This window comes from Natator depressus, chromosome 4 (assembly GCF_965152275.1).
Source record: "Natator depressus isolate rNatDep1 chromosome 4, rNatDep2.hap1, whole genome shotgun sequence".
In the NCBI taxonomy this organism is placed as follows: Eukaryota; Metazoa; Chordata; order Testudines; family Cheloniidae; genus Natator; species Natator depressus.
Genome location: NC_134237.1, coordinates 16,798,309 through 16,817,896, shown reverse-complemented (window position 1 = coordinate 16,817,896; position 19,588 = coordinate 16,798,309). Strand labels below are relative to the sequence as shown.

Sequence of the window (19,588 nt, the reverse complement as noted above, 5' to 3'; positions counted from 1 at the left end):
CTTTTATCCAGCTGGGATTCTGAAATGCTTTTCTATAGATAATGAAAATCTCTCCACTCACTGCTACTCAGACCCCCTGGGATGAATTGTGGGAACTGTTCCAGTGCACTACCTAATAGCACAGAACAGGAAAGGAAGAATAAGACTCCAGCTGAAATTACTGGGAGAATTTTAAGAAGGCAGAATGTGATCTGGCAGTTGGGCCTAGACACTGGACTGGACATGCCAAATGAGTGGTCAGGACTCGATTTTATATCTCATTCAAAACCCAGCACCACAGTGTCCCCTTGCATTATGATTCAGCATCGCTTTAGTACTGATTTATGCCCTGATTCAGCAAAGTGCTTAAGCAGATGCTTAAGTGTCATTATTCAGCAAAGCACTTCAGTGGGACATAAGCAGGTGCTTGATGTTGAGCACCTGCATATGTGCTTTTCTGAATCAAGGCCTCGGAGAAATATCACCTGCTGCATCACCAACACCACTTTTCTGCATCTCCTTGAGTTTTCTTTGGTGATTGATCCTACTTTTACCTTATGATATCTGACTGGGTGAAAGCTTAAGGTGGCCAGGTTGCAGCTTAGGAATCTCTCTCTCTCCCCCCCCCCTCCCTCCCCCCGAGAAGAATGCAGAATAAGTTAAGGAGGTTGTGTTTTCCCTTTCTTTCTTCAGGGCTGTTATGCTGATCGAAAGAAGACCCGTAACCTGGAAGCCTACGTAGAATGGTTTAACAGACTCAGCTACTTAGTTGCTACAGAAATCTGCATGGTGAGCACGTCCTTTTCCTTGGCACACAACAATTTTCCAGTTTTCTGTTTTTGAAACTATGAAGTATCATTCGCTTCATTACTCTCCCTTTGGCTTTTTCCCCACTCTCATCTCCACCTCCACCATCATATGTTCTCCTTTATGCCTAGAAGAGCCTCTGTCCCTTCTTGTTTATCAACCACCTTCTCTCTTGTTTAGATACCTCCTTCCACAAATCTTTCGTAAGGTTCCCTCTCCAATAATTCCCTAGGCCCTCACAGTCCTGAAGTTCCTTAACTCCTTTGGTTTGTCTTTGTCCTGTCATAAGCGATTTGGAGGAAGGAATGCCGCTTGCTCTGTTTGTGGAACACACTGTGAAGTTGCAACACCTACAGAAGAGACGTTCAACCATAATGTCATCCCTTTTTGGAGTCCAGTGGAGGTCTCCCTTTCCTGCTAAAGAATAACACTGTATTATTTGTCTCTCGCAGCCTGTGAAGAAGAAGCACAGAGCAAGAATGATAGAATATTTCATTGATGTGGCCAGGGAGTGTTTTAACATTGGCAACTTTAACTCCTTAATGGCGATTATTTGTGAGTATAAGGTGTGGGGATTTAGGGGAGAGTTTTAAAAATCGTCATTTTGGTGCTTAAATATGGGAGCCTATTCTCTAGTTACAGTACCCAGCAGGGTGGGAAGGGAAGGAAATGATGGAGAGTAGATAAATATCTATGTAATATTATACATTTATAAAAGATTGGAAAAGAGTGTTTTAGTTCAAGCTACCTTCAATTATACCGTTTAAAAAGAGAGGACGAGGGAGATGACTTTGTGTTTAAAAGACTTTGTGTTTGATGATATGTGCTTCAAAAAGCCCAGTACTCTCCAACCCCATTCCTTGGAGCACACTGGCTTCTCAGCAATGGCCCTGATCCTCCTGATCAATGGTATTACTTATAGGGGTAAAATTATTTTCATGCTTCAGTGTTTGGAGTATCGGGGTTGAACCTACTCCCATTTGAAGTAACTCAAATCCTGTTGACTTCAGGAGGAGTTGGTGTCGTCTCAGGCTCCACTGACCATCATATATAATAGTCAAAGACACTGTATACTGAAAGGTTTCAGAGTAGCAGCCGTGTTAGTCTGTATAGTGAAAGAGTGTAAAGGTGACCCTTCACTTAGCCTCATTGCATCTGCATGGGGGAGGTGAGATGTAGCAGGGGCAGCCTCTATTTCTAGATTTCCAGTGAGAGGTCTATCTGTGCTGTATGCCATAGCTGATGTTGCTTGACTTGATGACTGCATTGAACGTAATAGAAGCCCATACACTTGTATTCAGATAATTTACTGACCATACTTTAAGGAGAATAATGAGGTTGCCCTCAATTTTTACACTGTAACTTTTCAGATCTCATCTCCCACTTTTTTTTAACTCTCATCCTAAAGTATCATAATGGGATACCTTTTATTAATCTCCTAGCCTTATTAGATGTAATCTGGGGCTAAAATACATGGAACCCATTCCTAGCCAGACAGGGAAAAATCAAGATCTATCAATAACATGTAGAATTGATGGATACTGCTGTTTGTGTTATACTGTAAATATATTGGTAGTAAAAATACCTAGAAATGGCTATATCTCCTATGAAAAGCCTTCTTTTGTTAATAGCGCTTTTATTGTAGAATTACTCTGCATCTTAGTTACTTTGTTTATCTTAGACTAGTTTTGTTCTATTAAATATTTAAATTGTCTTTCTCTGATAAAGCTGGTATGAACATGAGTCCGGTCTCCCGGCTAAAGAAGACCTGGGCAAAAGTCAAGACAGCCAAATTTGACATTCTTGAGGTACGTTTAACTGATACGGGGTCACACTGCTGTCAACAGAGTGTAGGTTTGACTGTTCTGGAATGTGAGTCTTACTGGGTCCTGTCCTATTGAATATTGAATGAAATTTTATGTGTGCATGTCCCTAGTGCAAATTCATGCACTCTGTTGGAGTCCTTCAACTGACTTCTGGCCTCTGTTAATTCCTGCTGCATCCCTTTTGGGTTTGGAAGAGCCAGCAGCTCAATATACCTTGCAGTTTTATTGCAAAACCTACTTGCAAAAGCCAACTGGAACTAGTTGAAATTTTTTCCACTGGAACTTGAAATTGTGGGTAATTCTTCTTGGAGCTTAGTAAATAAATCAAGAACAATTCTGCTTTCAAATCTGAATGGTAGAATTTAACCCTTAAGGGTGTGTGTACACTAGAGTTGGGGGGGCTTTGTATCTCAAGTTCATTGACTGCTAACAAACTCAAGGTAGCTAACACATTTGTAGAGGGCAACGTGAAGGTTACAAATTTGTGTGTTACCCTAGGGATTCAGATTTGCTCTTACAAATGTGTTAACTGTCTTGAATTAATTGGCAATCCAGTTGAGATTTTTTCAAACAATTTGTATGGTAGAAAACTTGACTCTCAGTACTTGTGTGCAACTCCTATTAATGTCACAGCAAGTTACACACACTGGAAGAGCAGAATATTGGTCTCATGATTGAGACCCGTTGTATGGCTCTGAGAGCAGAATTTTAGCCTTGGAATTTGAGTTGATAGTACAGTTTTTGGGGAGGGAGTGTGGCAAGTCTGGCTGATGCACAGCCTTGCCTCTATGAAAGCCTGATTTGTACTTGCTCATTGGGCATTCTGAGTGAGCATTCTTTAAAAGTGAGTTTCTATGTGTAAGGATCTACTAGAGCAATAGATTTGTTTTAGCTGTACTTTAAAGATGGCATTTGTGATGCAATTCAATAGACTTCTTGCGTTCTAAACCTAGCTTCTCTTGTGAAAAGCACTGTACCTGTATCGGCACTAAATCTCCAAAGCTCATTATTTACTTTTCTTCCCACTTATAGCATCAGATGGACCCTTCTAGCAATTTTTACAATTACCGAACCGCTCTGCGTGGAGCAGCTCAGAGGTCCTTGACAGCTCATAGCAACAGAGAGAAGGTAGTTCATGAATCGCTTACCAAATGGACAGTAATGAAATGTGCTTGTTAAGCTATGTGGTGAGCTGTTCTTGAGCGATTCAAATTCTAAGGCATTAACCTCAGTCAGCTTCCTTTAAAATATGTACCTCAACATTGAGTCTCTGTCCACCCATGAGGCTTGTGTAGGGGATCACCAAGAACAAGACTTTATCCTCTGGAATGGTATCTGAGAACACACAGGGAAAGAAATGGGAAATCTTATGAGATTAGAGGGCTTGGGATAAAGATCCTTTCGCCTCATGATTTCAACTGGAAGCAGAGTACAGGTTCGTACCGACTGAAAGAGGTTACTGTCTTCATGTTCTAAATGAAGTAGGATTAGTGGTCTCAGCTCAGGTCCCAGTGGGCAGAGAGAATATCACAGATGGCACTTGGTTCCGTTGTCAGCAGTCTAGGTGGAAAGGCCACGGTTTGAAAGGAAGAGTGGCTGAACTACTGTTGTCCTTATTTGTTGGTCCTTCCAGATCCGAGCTGAGGAGCAATAGTGGAGCAGTGTGAGGAAGCATGCACTGGTGCCACTCATGCTCTGTGCCACCCTGAAGATGAAATTCAGTCTCAAGGAGTTTCAGTCTGACTCCTTTCATGAGCATTTCTCACATGATACTTGCCCCCAGTGATTTTTCTTCCATTCTCCACTTCCTCCGGACACCAGTGTTTCTGTGGAAGGGAAGGAGACCTGGGAGAGTACGTTTCAGTACCAGAACCTTCAAGGAAATCCAGTTAGCCTATCTGCGGCCAATGAAAGCTAGTACAAAGAGTTGTTTAAAAAAACAACCTGAAGAGCCCTGAGAAATGTCTTCGGTATTAGAGGCAGAAGGCTCTCTTGAAGGCATTCCTAGCTCTGTATTCCTCCCAGAGAGGATGCTATTTGCATGCGGGATATACACTGAGAGAGGCAGATTCATGTTAATGTAGGTCTTGAATAGGGAGAAGAAAGTGGAAATTTTGATGAGTGCTCCATAGGGACTAGTAAACACGAGAAGAATAAAAATAATAATCTAGTGCAAGGGTTCTCAAACTTCATTGCACCGTGACCCCCTTCTGACAACAAAAATTACTAAAGGACCTCAGGATGGGGGACCGAAGCCTGAGCCTGCCTGAGTCCTGCCACCCGGCGGCGGGGAGGGAGGCCAAAGCCCAAGGGCTTCAGCCCCAGGCAGGGGGCCTGTGACCTGAGTCCCGACACCCAGGGCTGCAGCCTTTGGGCTTCAGCTTTGGCCCCAGGTGATGGGGCTCAGGCTTCAGCTCTGGGCCCCCCAGCAAGTCTAAGCCAGCCCTACCCACTTTGAGGTCCCGACCCACAGTTTGAAAACTACTGGTCTAGGGGGTGCACAACAGGCTCTACTCTTATTCTTCTGAAACGTGGCATATTTAATATTTTTTTAACAACTTAAAAACGCCACGAAGAAAATGATTTCTGTCTGCACGTCTGTTTTGCCTGCAGTGGCAGACACAAATATCAATTTTACACTGCCGCTGGTTTGTTTTCTTTAATTCCTCTTCATTCTGCTTTACAAAAGGATCAATTTTTGAGAGATTCTTGGCAGCAAAATAACAAACAAGAAAAGCGGATCAGAGTGCAAACCATTAGATGGACTGAGGCTTTTCGGATGAAAGACACTGGAGGGAAAAGCTCCGTGTATCTTTCACATATTGCCCTGGGTCAAAGATGTATTAGGCTGAAAGTTTGGTCGCTGCTTAGTACCATTGTCGCTGTTTTAAAGTGCTGTGTATCCTTGGGCTTTGGTAAAAACAAAAAACTAAAAACTGTTTGTTTCAGATCCCATGGGATTTTATTCGTATTAAGAAGTTCTGTACTCCACAAATAGTCCCATTGATCTCAGTGGGACTACTAATGCTGGTCCGGGTCCTCTGATATGATCTGTATGGATGGACACTTGCATAGAAACCCAGTTCCCTCACTGATTTTGCATGGCCACATTTGTCCATGTGGATCAGCTTGCAGGATCAGAGTCACCAGTAGCATAATAAGATCCGGAAGGATTAATTTTAGTAATAATGCTATAGATGAATGAGACGAGGAAGAAATTGCTCCCATTGTATTGCGTATAAGAGGTTTTACTTTCCTCTTATTTTTTGTTTTGAAATGGGTATGTGGGCAGGCGGGATGCAAATTGTGTAAAGATTACCCTGTTCCAGTGTTTGACTCTCTGCCTAGAGTAAACCACAAGCACTTGTGTCCTAAACCCCAAATGTGTCTGGACTGCCTAGACTAGCATTTCAAGCTGTTACTCAACTTGAGTCAAAATGGGGAACACAAGTTCTACTCTAGACATTCTTATAGAGTAAATGTCTCTTCTCTGCATGGCCATTACCAGTTCAGCTTTAAAGGTGCCTTGCTGGGGTTCATTAGTCTGAATAGCCACAAGGATACTTTGTTATTCTTGACCTAGTCAGGTTAGGCCAAGAATCCTCTCTTGAAACACAAGAGTGGCAGTAATATTTCTGAGAAATGGAGGTAAAGAAAGATACAACCTCTTCGCAATAAACCAGTGTTTGAGAAATAATCAGGATGTGGACATACATTAATGCAGAACCTTTGTTGCATCCCTTGAATTTCTCTTGGAAAGGAGCCAAATAGCTTGCTAACCTACGCCCACTTAGAGGCAAGTTACTAAATAATTCATCAACTTCTTATAATATTGGCTCTGCATGTCAGGATTAATAAACCTGATCTTTGTGCTTAAAGAATAAATTTAACTTTAAGGCAAGATACTTCATATACATTCTGTTCCCGACGCATGTTTTGCACCTAGAAATAAAATATGGGTTTTGAGAGCGAAGAGCCTGTTTGAATACAAATCAAGGTGTGAGATCTCAAGGTGTAAAATCCTGCATGCATTATGTAGACTCAGGAATCCAGAGAGTTTATTCCTATATATTTAGTTGTAGGGGTGAGTGAAATTTGGAAATTCCAAATTTCAACATTTGTTTTTGTCTCAAAGTGGGATAAAAAAGTTCAGAATTTCTGGTTAGCAAAATTTTTTCAAAGTTTGCTCAAAAGAAAACATTTTGACATTCCCAAAGTCAAAATGTTTCATTCTGGTTTATTGAATTGTCCCGGAACCTTCCCCCCCCTTTGTGGTGCACTGCCTCATGGGAGTTGTAGTTCAGGACCCTGGTGCCACCATTTTCTCAAATGGGCCATGTTCCCTAGCCAAACCTATATCTCCTTTGATGCATCTAGTCTTGTGACTCCCATGATGTGCCACGGAAAGCTTGGTCATAAGGAAATCTGTATTGTATTATGGGAGATTTAGTCCTCCAGGGAGCCCAGCCCAATATAAAGAAAGAGAGCCCCATAGGAAAATAGTTTTACCGAATTGTTTCAAAATTAAACTTTTTGGGTCAGTTCAACAAAATGAAATATTCTGATTTGAATCAAACTGACCCACAACAAAGTACTTCTATTCAATTTTCCCCATGGAAAAGTTTTGATTTTTCAGGAACTGCATTTTCTGTCAGGAAATCATTCTGACAGATTCCTGACTAGCTCCATTTATTAGCCATTGGCTGAAACAGCCATATGATCCTGTCTGGGTTGGAAAGAGGAGCCTTTATAGAAGGATGGAAATGTAGAGCTGGAAGGTACTTGTTGTGAGACAGGGCCAATTATACCTAGATCATCCCTGACAGGTGTTTACCCTTTTCTTAAACCTCCTATGACAGGGATTCCACAATGTCCCTTGAAAGCCTATTCCAGTGCTTAACTAGCCTTCTAGTTAGGCAGTTTTTCTTAATAACTAATCTAAATCTCCCTTGCTGCAGATTAAATCCATTACTTCTTATTTTACCTTCAAAGGTGATTGAGGGGCATAGAGCAGAGTCTATAGGAAAAACTATTCCTCTTTGGTTGCAGAAGTGACCTCCATATGGCAACACTACCACCACCAGCCCTTTGGGCTTTATTGCTGTTGATGTGTTTTTTCAGCTCTCCACAGCATTCTAACACGGGCATTAACATCCAGATACCTGTTTATAATGCACAAACAAGTGGGGTACCTCTGAATGTAAACATTCTGGAGTCTGCAAGCATGGGTGAGGTCAAACCAATGAGGGCCACTATAAGAGAAACGGAGCACGTTAGGCAGACAGCTGTCACTCCAGAAGTAGTGAATGTACATTGTGTCCTCAGTTCACAAGAATGGCCATGAAGACAGACAGATTAACTGCAATTCTGAGAGCGCTAGAGGCTTTCCAGAGGCACAGTGGATGGAAGGAGTCTGGGGCAAAGAAAGGAGGTGGAACTGAGATGAAACTAGAGACTAGACTGAGTGGGGTGATAACTCCATGTATATAAAATGCAGCATGCCCGCAAGATGAAAGGAACACTTGCAGACTTTGACTTTTCAGTATGATGTTTAGTTTTTATACAATGTGACTTAATTTTTCATACATGTGGTACCACTGTTGTTTCTCGATTCTGTGTCATACTGAAGGTGGAATCTTGTTCTTTCTGTAGATTGTGATACCTTTCTTCAGTCTCTTAATCAAAGACATTTACTTTCTCAATGAGGGCTGTGCCAATCGCCTTCCAAACGGCCATGTCAATTTTGAAGTGAGTAGAACATTTCATTTAGAACTCGATATTACTTAATTGCCATACCTTTAACTCCCTGATCAGAAAATATACCCAGTTCTTGATCCTGCTTTCATTGGGAACAAAATTAGGCCACAAGTTTAGTACATTTACCAGTTACTACTAGAGATGGTCAAAAATCTTGATGGAATGCTTTTCTGTCCAAATAAATAAAAATACAGATTTGTCAAAATCAAAACATTTTGTAGAAATGTGTCAATGTTGCCAATTTTTAGATGGGGATGGTGGATAAGTCACAATTATCAGTTTTGATTGTTTCAATTCATTTTATCTAAACTTAAATATTATGTTAATTTTACTATTTATATATTTTTACTATACTAGAAGTAAAACTTTTGTTTTGCAGGAAATATTGATGTTTCAGCCTTTCCTTCCAAATTGGAACAAACTTTTTGAAACATCAGAATTTCCCATGGAATGGAAATTCTAGTTCCTAACCATCTTTAGTTGCTACATTCCACTGCTTGCTGGCGTGTTGTATTAGCTGCATGGTACAAGTCGGTCTTTCAGGGGTTCTGCTTTTTAAATTCTCAGTGTGATGTGAGTGTGTATACGTGATCGCAGTATATTAATGTTCTGCACACATACCCTCTACTTATAGGGAAATACTAAGCATATAGATGCATATTAGTTTCAGTAACCTTTTCTTAAACCGAATTGTATGATCTGGAATGCCCTTATATTTAAGGTGGATCAAAAAACTTTTTAAATTAAACATTTTACTGTTGGAAAATGACGTTTTGTCAAAACTGAAATTTTACATGTGGAAATATCTATTCTAGCAGAACTTTTCATCATGGAAAAATCTGACCTTTTCGGGTTAACAAACGAAACATTTGAATTTGGGAACATCAAAATGTTCAGTTTGGATCAAAAAATGTCAAAATGAAAGAGAGACGCTTCCGAATTGGCTTTTTTTTCTAAACTCTTCGTTCTGAAAAAAGTTTTGATATTTTAATATGGGATTTGGTCTCAATTTGGGACAAAAAATAAATGTCGAAATATTGGAATTTCCCGGGGGATAGAAATTCAGTTTTTTCCACTCCTCTTGTGTTTCTGCTTGAAAGTCTGGCTGGAAATTAGCCTAATTTAAACCCAGATTCATTTATTTAGTTGGGGATTGGTCCTGCTTTGAGCAGGGGGTGGACTCCTGAGGTCCCTTCCAACCCTCGTATTCTATGATTCTGTGATCTATGTTCAATGAAGCAGAGTGCTAAAATTCATATGTCTTGGGGTTTTGTTTCCCCCCATTCCCCATTTATAGAAATTTTGGGAGTTAGCGAAACAAGTGAGTGAGTTTATGACATGGAAGCAAGTGGAGTGTCCGTTTGAGAGGGACCGGAAGATCCTGCAATACTTGCTCACTGTCCCAGTCTTCAGTGAAGATGGTAAGGAATACACTGTGCTCTGCTTTTCAAATGATTATGTGCCAAATATTGCTCCCTCTCTTCCTGTGTTAAATTATCACTTTGATGAAGGACCACCTAGTCCTGGAATATATTTACACAAATCTACACAGAATCTATAAGTTACAGTGGATCCACAGAAACACAGGGAATAAGAGTTACCTTTTGAAAGTGTGTTTGTTCTCTGAAAAGTGGCTTTGGCCCTTTCCCTGCTTTAAAATAAAAGACTATTTATAAGGAATGGAAAAACAAATAAGAATTGGGAAGCTAGTCCACAAAAACATAATCGAAAGTGTATGTATTTGCTTTGCCTTTTAAGACGGCTTTGACCTAGGGGATGCTGCTAGAAAAGCAATTGGGACTGTGCCTTTAGTTCAAAAAGCAATATTGCTCTGAGCTCAAACCTTTCTTTTGCAAGTGTTCGCTTCTACCCTCCTATGATTTAAGTTTCCTCAGCTCTTCTTCTTTTCCCTGAGGATAGTCTTCGTTCTCATGTACTTTTTGTTAGTATTGGCTGAATGCAATTGTGAGTGACGATGTACTTGGTAATGGAACTGTGGAGCCATAATCTGATGGATGGCTAATATGAAGAGATTTTATTTTGCTGCAGGACACTGTAGGAGAATAGTGAATTTTTAAAATGCCAGTAGCACTAATACGTTGTTCTTCCCTCTGATTGCAGCACTTTACTTGGCTTCCTATGAGAGCGAAGGTCCTGAGAATCACATTGAAAAGGACAGATGGAAGACTCTAAGGTTTGTGTCAAAGGTTATTGCCATCAATAAATCAACAGAGGGAGATGTAATTCTAGCATCGGACAGTTAAAAACCAAATGACACATTATATGCTTCAACAGATGGGACAGAGTATCAACTTAAAACCATCTCTCAGCTTCTGGATTTTCTGGAAGAATTAGTACAGCCACTTCTTATTTATCTCGCCCCAAAGGGATTGGGAATGCAGTTTAATTTTAAATTCAGATATCCTGCCCAACTCAGTTTAGAAAAACCTCTCTGAAGTTTTAGACAGCTTTTCCCACCGAAACTGTGAGCTCAGTTTTTCAAATAGAGGTGCCTCAGTTAGCTGTCCCATTCTGAACCTGGGCTCTCAAACTGAGAGAGAGTTTTGGGCTAACTCCATGTGAAAATGGATGACTTAACTTTGGCATCCAGGTAGGAAAACAGAATTTGGGATGTGTCTTATACATAGCTACACCTCTGCTGCTGATATAACAAATGTCGTGTGTTCATTCCCCTTCGTATCCTTATTCATGGAAAGAGGGATAGACGGGGCTGTAGCATTTTGGCAGCTGCTTTAAACGAGGCCAACGATTCTCAAACTTCATTGCCCTGCGGCCCTCTTCTGACAACAAAAATTACTAAGCGACACCAGGAGTGGGGGGACTGAGGCCTGAGCCCACCCAAGCTGGCGGGGGGCCAGAGCCCGAGACCCACCGCCCCGCATGGGTAAGCCAGCCAAAGCTGAAGCTCAGGGGCTTGAGCCCTGGGCAGGGGGTGGGCCTGTAACCTGAGCCCAGCCGCCCAGGACTGAAGATCTCGGGCTTCGGCCCCAGTGAGGCTTGGGGTTTGGTCCTGGGCCCCACCAAGTCTAACACCAGCTCTAGTGACCCCAATAAAATGGTTTGAGAACCGTTGAACTAGGCAATAACCTTATTGTAATGTTAGATGCAGGGCCAAACCTTTTAAGCATAACCTTGGCAGCCTCAGCAACTCATAGCTCATGTTAGTTTCTCTGGTGGTAGAAGCAGAGGTGACAGCTCACAAAGCCTGTTGGGGGGTGAGGGGAGGGTTGTTTGTTTTTTTTAAGCTGTTTCTAGTCCCTTCACCCCACCCCCAATTCTTTCCAGCAAGGAAAGAACCCAGGACTCAATTTTCTCCAGTACGCCCCCTGGCAGTACCTGCCTTCCTCACTTGAGGTCCCACAGAGCATAAGGCCATCTCTGGTGTAATACATTTACTGCTCCTGTCCACTCTTCAGGGGCCCGGTGGGCGCACTAGAGTGATCTGCAGCGTAGAGTTCTTTAGGGTTTGGTTTCCGACGTACGCAGATGGTTGCTGTTCAGCTGGCTTCTGCTGCAGGCTCTTTTTTCTTGTGCATCGTGGGAGACTTAACAGTTCATTGCGACTAGTGCCAATCCATTGGGGAGGGAAAGCTCTTACTCTGCAAATGAATGGCTGGGGATGCACACACCTAGTGCTGATTATACTCAGACAAACCAACAGAGAGAGAGTCTGGCCTTGAAAACCTGCCAGAACACATGATGATAATGCAGAAAACTGAGGTCAGCATTATGGGAGGCAGTCTGAGCCTACCTGAGGATAGCTGCATCATTCTAATGAATGCTGCTATTTACTTCTCTCTCTCTGTCTCTCTCTCTAGGTCAACACTTTTAGGCAGAGTTTAACATGTGAGATGCCTGCTGCTCCTGCCGCTACTGTGTGATGTGGACTAGGAAGGGCCCCGCTTTGGTTTACTTTTTGTGTGTGTACTGAATGGCATTGAAGAGATGGGAACTGTGCAGCCAATTGAGATGACATGTCAATGAAGATAAGACAGGTTAACTCAAGAACAAACAGGCACCTTCTCAGATCGGACAGATCAGGTTAAATCACAACTCGCTTGGCTATTGATTGAGGACGGGAATGACAGAATCCTTTGAAGATCTCAAATTCCATGTATGAATCATTTCACACCTGGATGGAATATTTCTCTTTGTTTTGTTGGAGCTTGCTGCTACTAAGACTTCCATGGTTTGGTACTGGATTATAGGGCTTTCCACTCCTCCAGCTGAATCCCAAATCTGCATTAGAAGAACTTGCACTGCCAATATGCTGAATATAGCCAGGAGCTCAGCCTGAGTCAGCATTGCCAAGAAGGGATAGGACTGGATTAATAAAAGGCAAAAAACTGGCTGCTGTGGGGACTCCCCCTCCCCCATTTTAATGAGAGTTATTTTTTGTTTGTTTTTTCCATAAAGTTTTTGAGTTGGCTGCTGGTTGGCAAACTCATTGTCATTCTAAGTTATATTTTTAAAAAGTAATAATAGAATCAGTGCTGTGGTAGGAAATTCAGGCACTAGAAAAATACAGTAACTATGTAGCTGGGACTATTTTACATCTTCTAGTAGGGTGTTTTGTTTTTTTCTTTCAACTATTTTCCACCTTTTGCTAGACATTCTTATATTTTTACTGTTGCCTTTTGTTACTCTGAATTTCCATACTTGACGACCACTTCCTGTATTAAGTTAAACAATCTGTCTGCTTTTGTTTTCTCGAATTCTACTTGTGAAACCATTGCACAGGCTGCATTACAAATAATATCAAAATCCATGTTATTTAAGTCGTCATTTTTACAATTGCTTTTTTTTTTTTCCTTTGGTAACCACTGGAGTATGTAATCCAGTTTGACTGAAATTGTAAAATGCCAAGAAACAAACAAAGATTTCTCTTTGACTACAGCTGTGAACAAAAACAGTCTCCTTTGTGTCTGCTTCCTGGATTATCATTGTTATGACTGTGAAATAGCTCACTTTGTTACACATCTAATATGTCTGTTGTAGCTCCAAATACTTAGCCACTGTATTTATCCTAGGAAAAATCCTGGGGAATAAAGAAACTGTAGATTTAGTCTGCCCTGGATGGGAAGTCACATGCTAAACAAAGGGACATGTTTGTAAACACCATGCCACTATTTCAAAAATGGAAAACAATAAAACCATGTATTTATGTTGCACTGCGTCTCTCTAGACTTTCAGATGTGTCTACAATGTGTCCCGTCTAAGCTACCGATATAGGAGCTGGCTTGGGACAACATTGAAATATGTTCTTCAGTCCATCCTGATTCAGGCAAGCAATGGATCACGCGCACAAGGATAAGCGCATGAGTAAGCACCGTTTCTGGATAGGGAAGTTGTCCTGAATTGCCAGCTGCTGAATGGTACAAGGTGTAGGAAAGGACTGATTGGTATCGTTCAATGGGGTCAGCTATTAAAATGCAAGGAGATTAGGTGGTGAAGGGAGGGTTTTTTTGGTGGGAGGGAGGGAGGGAGGTATTGGAGCTTTTCCTATTAGTCGGTCTCTTTTTTTGTCATTCCTTCAAGTAGAGGTGGTCTCTGCTGAGACGAGCAAACATAGCTTCCAGCCATCATCAGCTGACGTCTTGTCAGGGCTTCTAGGGAACCTTGAAATGTCCAAGGCATTTTATATTTCTAATGTTAGAACATTAGGAACACTGTTACCGTCTATCCTTTTATAAATATAGTGACCCAGTGATGTGATCATAAGATACTTGAAGGAAATTTCCATGGTGAAACGCTGCCCCCAGACACCCACCCTCTTTTTGGGTGTTGATTGCAGGGAAAGGCAGAGAGAGGAATGAGGGGCTAACTTAACTGTGAAAATAATTTCTCTGTTACCCTCCTGCTTTGTGTAACACGACTAGACTACCGGGCTGGGTGACAGATGCATTTCTAATTTCTGTCACTGGAATGAAGCCTTTGTAAATAAAAGAAGAAATCGCATTAAGCAACGTCAGCCTGAAGCATGGGCTCCGTGTTGTGTATGTGTGGTGTTCCTACTGAGAAAGGCAGATGCTATTAACCAGGAGTCTGGGCCTCACTGCCCTGATGGCAGGGCCGCAGGTGTAGCGGCCTGGGGCTCCGATGAAAAAGTGGTACAAATTCCACTGCCCCAGGCAAGCTGGAGGCTGCTTAATGTGAATGTTAATGAACTTTAGTTATTGATGATAGGGGTGCAAGTCTCATCACTTCCCGTTCTCCTCCCATGCAGCTCTGCTGTTCCCATGTGAAAGGCAGAGAATGCCATGGATGCAACAGAAAAGGGAGGTGGGGTGAATGCCACTCTTTAAACATGGTAATAGGAGGAGGCAGCTGAGGAACTGGGCTCCAAATACAGCCTAAGTTCTGTGGACACAACTTCACCAGCTTTCACAGGAGTTGTGCTCATGTGCCCCAGCTGAATTTCGAGCACTGGCATTTTAACGTTTCCAAATCCAACACAATTGGATTGACTATGAGGTATGGAGAGCTGGGACATACCAAGCTAAGGTTAGCCCCATCCTTAAAATATTGAGCTCTTTCAAAAGGATGCTAACCTCTGGTCAAGCACTGCACACTTGGCTAATGTGTACTGGTGCGTGGCTGGAGGAGAAAGATGAAGAATCTTCCTCTGGCAATGGCCAACCCCTGATACTTCAGAAACAGGTGGATCATCCTGATCTTATGGCGCTTGGCTAGCAGGGCAGGAGTTTTCAAGTCATCAGACTAGTCAAGCACCTGAAATGAAATGCTACGCACCTCTGAAAGGTGAGTAGTTCTCAAAACTCTCACTTAAAGCCACTGAATCCAGAGGAACTATGTTCATCAAGCAGCCCACCAGCTCAAACGAGCAGAGGTTCAATGCGAAAGAGAGTGAGAGCAGCGCACAACTTACAGTGAAATTACAAGGGTGATTTATCTGGAACCTGGGTATCCATTCTCCAGTAGTGCCAGTGGGGACAAGATGATTACCAGGGCCTTCAGGATCCATACACAGCAGTTTCTCCAAAAGGGAACCTGTCATTTGGCTGATGAAGCACGTGGTGACAGGAAAAAAACAAAGGTAAAGCTAAGTCCCTTGCTTTGGATGCAGACTCCGTATTGACATGAATGTAGGCATCACCTGTTGCGTGTAATAAACAGCGAGAAGCTTGTTTTATAGTTGCTATCTGTGATCAAGCCAGCAAGAGAAAATATATCTTTGATCAGCATGTGGGATAACACCATGCACCACTGCTTCTCTTGCGACTCCCAAGACCTCTAATCTTGATGACGACTGAACTAGGACTCCACCGAGAATTGAAAGATGCATCATTTTAGGTAAGAGTCAAAATGTTACCAGCCTTGCAAGAACATTCTCAGTAGGGTTTTCTCTACCACCCAGGACTGTAGCATCTAAATGCTTTCTAAATTAATTAGTGATGCAGAGTGAGCTTGCTAGTGTACCTCCCTGAGAGGTCTGCTCTCTTCCTTTCCCACGTAGAAGAAAATTCCTTGGGTTGAACCAGTTAGACCATGCCCTTTTAGTTCCCCCCCTCCTCCTCCCAATCGCTTCTTCCTGGTTATGGAGGGAAAGTCTTCTCGCACGAGAGGGCCTTGCAATGGGGCCGGAAGGGAGTCAGACTCTGGATTAGGCTGCTGTCAAAGAGCTCATTCCAGACCCTGACCTGTCTCTAGCAGCACTCGCTCATTGACTCTGGATTGCTTCCTTTTACACCCATGTGGATCTCACCCCCTTTTCATATTTTGACCGTAAGAGGCTCAATTCAGCTCTCATTAAAATCAATACCTTTGTTTCTAATTGAGAGCAGCCGCATACTCCAAATCTCCTCTTGATTAACATGGTGAAAAAACCAGTAAATATTTTCAAAGCTGGTCAACAGTTTAGGCCCTGATTCAACAAGGTGCTTAAGCACACACGTATCTTTAAGTGTAGGCATGGGCACAGTGAGGGCAATGCTTCAAAACCTGACTGAACCAGGGCCTTGCAGCCTAATCCAAAGCCCTTTGACGTCAATGAAAGCAAGCCCATTGAGTTCACTGGGCTTCACCAAAAGGCCTGAGGGACTTAGAAAAGCAGAGGACCAACACTGCGATCCTTCATCAAGCCTGAGTTAGGCACCTAGACTCACTATACACTGAATGGAGAGAGGTAGGTGCTCAAGTATGCAACCCATAAAAGCCAACTGGCAAGGCAGGGAGTGGCCTAAATCAGCCAATGGGAGATGCTCAGAACAGAGGTGAGTGCTAAGCCCCGTCCCCTCTGAGATGGGTGCTTGGAGTCAGGCAGCTTAGCTGGAGGAGGAGGCATTCACCTTATACCTTTAAAAGCTAGTGGCTAGAGCACTTGCCTGGAGACCCAGGTTCCCCCTCTCTGCCTGAGGGGGCAAGAGGATTTGAACAGGGGTCTCTCACCTCTCAGGAGCATGCTGTTACTGCTGAGCTCTGGGATATTCTGAGGTGGGGCTCCCTTATCCTCTCCTGATGAAGCTGTCCCATAGGCGAGCTGTTCTACCTGCACCTTCTCCTGCTGCCGGTAGGCAGCTCCTGTCGATGTCTACCAGATAAGTCACATGTGGGGCCTGAGGTGGCCAAATGCCAATCTCTCCTGGTTGTGACTGGCTGTGGGGCTTAGGTGGCTGGGTGCCAAGAGGGAGGCGGTGGTGCACACTCCCAGAGGCAGAAGCATGGGCGTATAGGGAACTTTTAGTTTGAAAACTAGGATGCAACAGGAGTTTTGTGGAGCCAAAACTGGGATTTAGGCCCCTAAGCCCAAGACTTAAACAGCGGCGTACCTCTGCGGACCTGGGCCTTCGTGTCTGAACCTGCACCATGAAGTCACTGGAAGCTTTCCCACTGACTTCAGTGTATGCAGGATGAAGCACTCAATGAACTTAACTCCCTTTTAAAAAAAAAAAAAATTCAATGAAGAGGCCAGATGGGACCACATAGATGAATCCCTGACTCCTCCCTCACCTTTCATGGGTTATTTTCAAACTGGAATATAACTGAAATGTTCATTAACCAAGAACAAAGCCAGACAGCTGCTATCTATCTACCTATCCTAGGTACTTGTATAGCCTGCAGTAGTCTCTCAGCAGCTGACAAGCTTTAATTTATCAATTCTCCCGACAGCCCTGAGAGGCAGGGAAGAGCGCCCATCCCCTTCCGCTATCTTCTGACACAGCATAGCCAGAGGCTAGCGACCGTTGTAAAGCACACGCCCGTGGAGAATGAAGAGAGCTACACAGCCGCTCTGTTGCGACACAGCTGTGCAAAGGGAGCAGAGCCCCACGCAAGGTCAGGGCTAAAATGCCGGTTGACTTAAGTGGGAGCAGAGCTCAGTTAGGCCAAGGCTGAGTGCGGTTGAAAAGCCCACTCTTAATTTCTAGGGCAAAACCAGGTGAAGATACTGCTCTCCCTTGGAACCAACCACCCAGCGCGTCTGGCTTTTATCAAAATGGTCGGCCAAAGCTCATTTTCAACTAGTGTTATTTATTTAGGGTGGGGCCTGCTGTGTTGCTTTCCAAACACTCCACCACAGCGGTTCATGGCATGAGCTTTCTCTCCAGCCCTTTACCCTCCCCCTCCCTTTGTTAAATGAGGGGGAAGCGAGCCAGAACTGGGTGACTCATGTGGGAAAGGGAGTTCAAAGAAACACGCCTTGCCTCAGCCAGACAGGTAGGGCCACGCTACACCTACGGGACCAGGCTATTTCTAAAGCTTGCACTAAATGCACAGAGAGGTTTGCAAAAGCATATGGGGGAGGCTTTCCATTCACTACCTTCATACTCTTTTTGTCTTGCTGGATTGAACCACAGGACGAGTGTGTGTGTGAAACAGGCACACCTGGCCGAAGTCTGGTTCGTTGGGCTTTGTTGTGCTGGACGAGGGTTTACTATTTCTCAAGGGCGCTCCAAAATAGGCTAGCCTGTCTCCTTCACAGGGAGTCAAAATCCTGAAATGACTCCCAGCCCAATTGGTAGTTATATGTGATATAAAGCAAGGCAGAATGCAGCAGCCTATTGCATACAAAAATTAAGATGGCTGTGCTGTTTGTTTCAACGCTTACACTGAAACTCTTCTTCAGCAGGTAGGGTGACCAGATGTCCCTATAAAATTGGGACAGTTCCCTACATCTGGGGCTTTGTCTTCTAGCTGCCTATTACCCCTCCACCCGCTGTGCTGATTTTTCACACTTGCTATCTGGTCACCTGATCCGCAGGAGCCAGGGGAATGTGGAAAATGTGAATTAAAGCTGGTGGCAAGTTTGTTTCTTCAGCCTGAATTAGGGTTTCCTTAGAACTTCCCTTCCCTGCAGTTTTCTGACAGCTCTGGCCAACTTGGAAGAAGTTAGCAAAAAAGGAGGAACAAAAGATGAAGAAGAGGAGAGGGGACAGGGCAGCACAAACAGCAGTGAGCTGGGCAGGACTATCATTCCTTTCTCCAGTTATTACTTGGCAAGGCAGGATCAGAGTTAACTTCCAGGGATGTTTAGCCCTAGATTTTTCAAAAGCAATCAGCACCCATCATGCACTGAGCTCTTTTGAAAAGCTGGCCCCAGGGATAGGTGCTCTGCACAGGACTGTCTAGACTGTGGGTGTTAATTTCAAGCCTCAGAGTAACAGCCGTGTTAGTCTGTATTCGCAAAAAGAAAAGGAGTACTTGTGGCACCTTAGAGACTAACCAATTTATTTGAGCATGAGCTTTCGTGAGCTACAGCTCACTTCAGTTTCCACAGTGTGCATCCGATGAAGTGAGCTGTAGCTCACGAAAGCTCATGCTCAAATAAATTGGTTAGTCTCTAAGGTGCCACAAGTACTCCTTTTCTAATTTCAAGCCTGAGTACTAACAGGTTGCAGCTGTGGAAGCCCTTGTGTTGCCTGTGGAGCCCTGAAAAAGGAGCAGGTGGGTTAGATGAGACCTCCCCCCTGAGTAGGGAAGGGGAAGAGTTGTTGTCTGTTAAGGAAACTTGTTTTTCTATAACTCTGGATTGATAACAGGAAATCTGGTCTGTTTATCTGGTGTGGATGTATCCTTCTTTTCTTCACTCTGCTGGCTGCCTGCCTCCCTCTTCCTGTTGTCTGTAAGGTGGATGGAGAAGCAATTATGGTAAGGTGGTGTTCTCTTTAGGCCTCCTAAAACAAAAGGGCCCTTGTTAAGTTGCTGGAGTTCCCAAACTTCATTGCATGGTGGCTCTCTTC

At 43.3% G+C, this 19,588-nt stretch overlaps 1 protein-coding gene across 4 annotated transcripts in view; it reads left to right on the top strand.

Annotated features, from left to right (window-relative positions):
* RASGEF1B (RasGEF domain family member 1B) overlaps positions 1-13,506 on the top strand; it is a 328,835-nt gene extending 315,329 nt beyond the window's left edge. For all 4 annotated transcript variants that reach the window (XM_074950472.1, XM_074950474.1, XM_074950473.1 and 1 more), the window contains 8 exons: positions 673-768; positions 1,239-1,341; positions 2,515-2,594; positions 3,645-3,740; positions 8,265-8,360; positions 9,667-9,790; positions 10,491-10,563; positions 12,209-13,506. In XM_074950472.1, coding sequence (XP_074806573.1) covers positions 673-768; positions 1,239-1,341; positions 2,515-2,594; positions 3,645-3,740; positions 8,265-8,360; positions 9,667-9,790; positions 10,491-10,563; positions 12,209-12,233 — 693 coding nt within the window. In that variant the 3' untranslated portion in view covers positions 12,234-13,506. The remainder of the gene's footprint in view (positions 1-672; positions 769-1,238; positions 1,342-2,514; positions 2,595-3,644; positions 3,741-8,264; positions 8,361-9,666; positions 9,791-10,490; positions 10,564-12,208) is intronic.
* Positions 13,507-19,588: the final 6,082 nt, after the last annotated feature.